The sequence below is a fragment of the Oratosquilla oratoria genome, chromosome 36 (assembly GCF_046742065.1).
Source record: "Oratosquilla oratoria isolate Oo_2021 chromosome 36, ASM4674206v1, whole genome shotgun sequence".
Lineage (NCBI taxonomy): Eukaryota > Metazoa > Arthropoda > Malacostraca > Stomatopoda > Squillidae > Oratosquilla > Oratosquilla oratoria.
In genome coordinates this window covers 28,737,264-28,744,217 of record NC_134812.1, presented here as the reverse complement: position 1 = coordinate 28,744,217, position 6,954 = coordinate 28,737,264, and the positions used below count along the sequence as shown (strand labels likewise).

Genomic DNA, 6,954 nt, shown 5'->3' with positions numbered 1-6,954 from the left:
ATACATATATATATACATATATATATGAAATATGTACGTGTGTGGGTATATTCGTCAATGCAGCAACAAAGAAAACTCCTCGTTAACCTCTGAAGGGTTTTCACATTTGGAACCGTTTCCAGGAAAGATAGTGCTGTTATGACGTAGAGCAGATAAACAAGTAGAATGTGAAGCAAAGCGGGGGGAATACCAGTTCTTCAAAACTGAGAGTAGCAAACGGGGAAGTGAGGAAGGGGGTGGAGGGAGGGAATAGTGGGAAGGGTTGCCGCTATATAAGCAAAGGCGGGACGAGAGCAGGCACACACGACCTTCCAGCTTCATCTGCGCAACACCGCGAGTAAGGAGGCGAGCATCATATACACCTCATACACCCGCAGAAGTTTCCCTTGTGAAAGGTTTCTACTCTGCTGATAACCGACATTCATAATGAAAGTCCTCTGCGTACTGCTCGTGTCCCTCGCCTTGGTGGCGGGTAAGAAACTCAAAGACAACAAAGGTGATGCTGCGAGTGGAAGTGGTGGAGCTGCAAATACTCGATTCTTTGGAGGACATCCTTCTCATGCACAAGGTCCTCCCTTCGGAGCCCCTGGTCTTGGAGGTGCTGGTCACTTCGGAGGGAGACCACATGTCGGAAGACCTCCTTTCGGTCACCAAGGACATCCCGTAGTCGGCGGCGTCGGTCACGGAATCGGCGGTGGAGTTGTTCCTCCTGTCGCCCCCAGCAGCAACTGCCGATACTGGTGCAAGACTCCTGAAGGAGCGGCCTACTGCTGTGAGAGCAACAACCAACCAGCCGACCCCATCGCAACACAGATCGTCAAACCCGGTCAGTGCCCACCAGTCAGGCCCGTGTGCCCACGCATCTTCGGACCTCCCATCACCTGCTCGAATGACGGAGCGTGCAGTGGTGTGGACAAGTGCTGCTTCGACAGGTGCCTTGGAGAGCACGTGTGCAAGGCTCCTCTTGGATATGGACGATGAAAGTCTAAGATCTCCTCTCCAATCCTGCTCTCTAGAACTTTGTTCCTATCGCAATTCGGCGCATCTGCAACATCGCACTGACTCCATGATATATATATATGCCATGCCCATACAAATCATACATTTTTATACATATAACAACAATCTATTTATTGTAAATAAACTGTTAATTACATTCATTGTCTTTGTTGTAGCCTTCAAATCTAACCTATGAATTCTCTGAAACCATGAAAGTTAATTTCATGACTGTGATGCTTCTTGTAGAGTCAGTATGAAAGAGTGTGTCCCAGGAGGTGGTGAGCTATTGCAGCAAAAGCCTCTACCATTGTCAGGGGCTCGTGACGGCCACTGTTAATCACCTAAGATTATGATGAAGTCGTTTTGATTACCAATGCATCAGAAAAGCAAGATGTTATCGTCAGAAATGATATCGTCCTTGAAAATAAATAAATAAATAGATAAATGAATAAGTAAAGGACACCACCAGAGGGCATTCTCTCCAATCACCTTTGCAAATGAGAAGGATTTGTCTTGATTCTCAACTGCTATTAATGACCATTTCATAGTCTGGTCAGCTGAGGGAAAAGGTGATTACGACAACGGATCTCAACAACTATTATTAGGCTTTAGTCGATAATGATGGGAACTATGATAGATTAATGGTCGCTAGGAAGTTATTATTGGGTATTAGATTCCATTGTGGATGTGTTTATTGTAAAATGAGGAGGAGGAGAGGCTTTGAGTATAGAATATACTAATAATGATAAGTTAAGAATACACTAATAATGAGAAGTTTAGTAGGTACTATATATGTTGATTTTAATGTGTTCTAATAACGACAAGTTTAGAATGTACTAATAATGAAAATTTTAGAAGGTACTGTTAATGATAACTTAAATGTTAACTAATAATGAGAAGTTTAGAAGGTACTAATAAAGACAGGTTCAGAATGTAGTAATAATGACAAGTTTAGACTATATCAATAATTACAAATTTAGAATAAAGTAATAAGGACAAATTCAGAAAACAATAATGTGTACTAATAGCTACCATTTTAGAATATACTAAAAAATGATAATTGTAGAAAGTACATTTAATGATAACTTAATTTGGAAAAACAATTAAAAGTTCAGAACATACTAATATTGACTAGTTTACAATATCCTAATAATGACAAGTTTAGAATATACTAAAAACGATATGTTTAGATTATATTTAAGAAGGAAATAGGCAAGAATTGGTTTACTAATAGGGTGGTCGATGAATGGAATAAACTTAGTAACCATGTAGTAAGCGCTGAAACTATCAGTTGTTTTAAAAAAACGATTAGACAACTTTATGGATGGGGATGACAGGTGGTGATGGATACGGAGCTGCCTAGTGTAGACCTTATGGTCTTTTGCAGTCTCCTTTATTTCTTATGTTTTTTATGTTCTTATTAGTAATGTCAATTTTAGAATATACTAATGACGACAAGTTTAGAAGGTACTAGTAATGATAACCTTAATGTATACTAAAAAAGAAATTTTAGAATAAAATAATAATGACAAGTTTATCATATACTAATAATGGCAAGTTTTGAGGGTTAATATTAATGATTAATTTAATGTGTACTACTAATGACATGTTTAGAATAAGATAATAATGACAAATTTAGAATGTACTAATGATGACAAGTTTAGAATATAATGATTATAACAGGTTTACGATATACTAATACTGACAAGTTTATATTAATTTTAGTATAAACAAGTCTAGAATAAACTAATATTGATACATTTAGAAGGTACTATTAATGATAACTTTAATGTATACTAATAATGAAAAGTTTGGAATATACTACCAATGACAAATTTAGAATATACTAATAATGAAAGTTTTAGAATATATTTCAGCGTGACTACTCAGGGGTTGGCGGAGGTGGGTGGAATTTTTCGTATGGGCGAGGTTGAAGTGGATATTGTTTAGCTGGGTTTAGCTTAGATTTAGGTTAGGTTGCGTCAGGATTAGGTTAGTTAGGGTACGTTAGAGTAAGTTACGTCAGGTAAAGTTAGGTTACGTTAGGTTTGGTTTGGTTTTGCTTAGTTTTGGGTAGTTGAGGTCCGAGTTTTAAAATAATGACGATTTTTGGATACAGTCATTAACCGAAAAATAAATGAAGAGCCAGTCTGAACGTAAAGCGCTTCTCTTTCTCGTCCTACAACTAAAGCTCAAAACAAATTGATGATTGCTCAGATAAATATAATATAAAGACACATTTGGACGCAATTTTTATGATGAATAAAGTCGTCAGAATTTATTTAGAACAAAACCTATATATAGGGGACAATGGCCGCTGGTGTTTCAAAATTGATAAAATAAGCATTCCGATTAGTAGAGAATGATGCCTGACAAATGTATATATTTTTATTGATTCTACTATAAACACATCTACAATGAAATCTAATACCCAATAATAACTTCCTAGCGACCATTAATCTATCATAGTTGCCATCATTATCGACTAAAGCCTAACGATAGTTGTTGAGATCCGTTGTCGTAATCACCTTTTCCCTCAGCTGACCAGACTATGAAATGGTCATTAATAGCCGTAGAGAATCAAGACAAATCCTTCGCAGTTGCAAAGGTGATTGGAGAGAGTACCCTCCGGCGGTGTCTTTTACTTATTTACTTATCTATTTATTTATTCATTTTCAAGGGCGATATCGTTTCTGACGATAACATCTTGCTTTTGTGATGCATTGGTAATCAAAATGACTTCATTATGACCTTAGGTGACTAACGGTGGCCGTCACGAGCCCCTGACAATGGTAGAGGCTTTTGCTGCAATAGCTCACCACCTCCTGGGACACACTCTTTCATACTAACTCTACAAGAAGCATCACAGTCATGAAATAAACTTTCATGGTTTAAGGGATTTCATAGGTTAGATTTGAAGGTTACAACAAAGACAATGAATGTAATTAATAGTTTATTTACAATAAATAGATTGTTTACTATGTATAAAAATGTATGATTTGTATGGGCATGGCATATATATATATCATGGAGTCAGTGCGATGATGCAGATGTGCCGAATTGCGATAGGAACAAAGTTCTTGAGAGCAGGATTGGAGAGGAGATCTTAGACTTTCATCGTCCATATCCTAGAGGCGCCTTGCACACGTGCTCTCCAAGGCACCTGTCGAAGCAGCACTTGTCCACGCCACTGCACGCTCCGTCATTTGAGCAGGTGATGGGAGGTCCGAAGATGCGTGGACACACGGGCCTGACTGGTGGGCACTGACCGGGTTTGACGATCTGTGTTGCGATGGGGTCGGCTGGTTGGTTGTTGCTCTCACAGCAGTAGGCCGCTCCTTCAGGAGTCTTGCACCAGTATCGGCAGTTGCTACTGGGGGCGACAGGAGGAACAACTCCACCGCCGATACCGTGACCGACGCCGCCGACTACGGGATGGCCTTGGTGACCGAAAGGAGGTCTTCCGACATGGGGTCTCCCTCCGAAGTGACCAGCACCTCCAAGACCAGGGGCTCCGAAGGGAGGACCTTGTGCATGAGGAGGATGTCCTCCAAAGAATCGAGTATTTGCAACTCCACCACTTCCACTCGCAGCATCACCTTTGTTGTCTTTGAGTTTCTTACCCGCCACCAAGGCGAGGGACATGAGCAGGACGCACAGAATTTTCATTATGAAGGTCGGTGATTAGCAGAGTAAAGCACTTTCACAGGGAAAACTTCTGCGGGAAAATGAGGTATATATGATGCTCGGCTGCTTACTCGTGGTTGAAGCTGAAGCTGGAAGGTTGTGTGTGTCTGCTCTCATGCCGCCTTGTCTTATATAGCGGCAACCCGTCCCACCATTCCATCCCTCCACCCCGTTCCTCACCTCCCCGTTTGCTACTCTCAGTTTTAAAGAACTGGTATTCCCTTCGCTTTGCTTCGCCTGCTACTTGTCGAGGGGATTGCCCGTTCTACGTCATAAGAGATCTTTCCTGGAAACAGGGTTTAAAAAGTAAAAAGTATTCAGAGTATGACGAGTTTTCTTTGTTGCTACATAGACGAATATACCCACACACGGACATATTATATGTATATATATATACATATATGATATGCATTATATATACATATATATATATATATATGTGCATGCATTATATATACATATATATGCAATATATATATATATATACATATGTGTATGTATGTATATATATCTATATCTCTCTATCTATCTATATATATATATATATATATATATATATATATATATATATATATACATATACATACACTGAATGGTTCCCAGTGAGCAGATTCATATGTTTTTAACTCCAAAACACTTTTAATTCCATGCTATCGCAGTCGAGACGGAGAATAGCTCGAAGGAGGCATACGTTGGAAATTGAAACGTAGTCGAGCCGAGGACTCGAACTCAGCTCACCCGTGGCAAAGCGGCAGTGACTTAGCACAATATGCTATCAAGAGAGATATAAGTTGAGTACCATTTTCTTATATTTGTATGCTCGAGAGACATACACATACACGAAACATTGCGTACAACCCACCCCCGCCATGATAGTGTAGTCACTAGTATGTGCACGTGGGAAAGTTTATACATACACCGAATGGTTCCCAGTGAACAGATTAATATCTTTTCAACTCCATGCCATCGCAGTCGAGACTGAGAATAGCTCGAAGGAGGCATACGTTGGAAATTGAAACTTGGTAGAGCCGAGGACTCGAACTCAGCTCGCCCCTGACAAAGTGGCAGTGACTTAGCCCAATACGCTATCAAGAGAGATATAAGTTGAGTGAAACTTTCTTATATTTGTATGCTCGAGTGACATACACATACACGAAATATTGCGTTCAACCTACCTCCGTCATGAGCTAAGTCACTGCAGCAGTAGTAGCAGCTACTGCAGATGGAAGTTGTAAAGTGAACTGCTCTACTTCCACCACCATCAAATGAAATTGTGAATAAAACGTCTAAGGACGTGAGGTCGAGCTCCGAAAGGTCCAAGACCACTTAGTCCTGGAGGCAGAAATGACTCTTTTGCATGAAGAGGTCCTAAAAACTCGAGCTTTTGTTGGGCCGCCAAATCCACATCCACCCACAGCATTACCACTCGTGAGCTTGGGGTCTCTCCCTACCACCAAGGTCACAGATACAAGGAGAGCACACAGGAAATTGAAGTTAAAACTTTCCAAGTGGCAAATTTGCATAGTACGGAGGTCGAAAATTCCTCAAATGTGGTCAGCTGCTCGGTTGCTTACCTCTTCCAATCTTTGAGTTTGTTGACCAAGCGCCACCGGTCTTGTCCCAAAGGGAGACCAAACTCGCATCTCCTTCCTCTCTTCCTTCCTCCCCTCCTCCTCCTCTTCTTGCTCGCACATGCACAACTGGTCTTCCCTGGCCTTTGCCCGTGCTGGAACTGGTTCTCTGATTGACGTCATGCTTTTTTCTGCAGTCTTTGGATTGCATGACAGAAAAATTACTGAAACTTTGTTTTTTCAATGTCCGTGGCCATGCACACACACACACACTTGCACAAACTCAGTCAAAATTAGGCATAGTGAATATCTAAATAATCGTTGGTAGGAATACTCTGGTGGGGTTCCAACAGCTACCGATGACTGCCACTCATCCTGACTGTTCGACCACTTAGAACAAAGGCAATGGCATCAGTTCAGTGCCTCTTGCCACAAGTCCACCACACCCATAGTTGCGGAAAACTGGATGAAAAGGCACACGGTTTTCCATTCTTTACATGTTGTAATATACGTAATTCAGTCATAATGAACCACTGGGAAATTCTCTTGGAAACATGAGAAAAATTATAAGAAAAAAAAAAAAAAAAAAAAAAAAAATCGACATGCATACATACATGTATACATACATACATACATATATATATATATATATATATATGTATATATATATACATATATATATGTATATATATACATG

At 40.1% G+C, this 6,954-nt stretch overlaps 2 protein-coding genes across 2 annotated transcripts; one reads left to right on the top strand and one right to left on the bottom strand.

The window, feature by feature from the left end:
• The first annotated feature begins 312 nt into the window (after positions 1-312).
• Positions 313-1,143, top strand: LOC143019161 (uncharacterized). Its single transcript, XM_076174855.1, has one exon. It carries the CDS (start codon positions 427-429, stop codon positions 979-981), a length of 555 nt encoding a protein of 184 aa, XP_076030970.1. The 5' UTR covers positions 313-426; the 3' UTR covers positions 982-1,143.
• Positions 1,144-3,939: 2,796 nt separating this feature from the next.
• On the bottom strand, positions 3,940-4,806 carry LOC143019160 (uncharacterized). The gene has a single exon (XM_076174854.1). The coding sequence runs from the start codon at positions 4,666-4,668 to the stop codon at positions 4,114-4,116; it is 555 nt and encodes a 184-aa protein (XP_076030969.1). The 5' UTR covers positions 4,669-4,806; the 3' UTR covers positions 3,940-4,113.
• Positions 4,807-6,954: the final 2,148 nt, after the last annotated feature.

Coding starts and splice junctions, on each gene's coding strand:
- LOC143019161 (XM_076174855.1), top strand. CDS start 427: ATGAAAGTCCTCTGCGTACTGCTCGTGTCCCTCGCCTTGGTGGCGGGT.
- LOC143019160 (XM_076174854.1), bottom strand. CDS start 4,668: ATGAAAATTCTGTGCGTCCTGCTCATGTCCCTCGCCTTGGTGGCGGGT.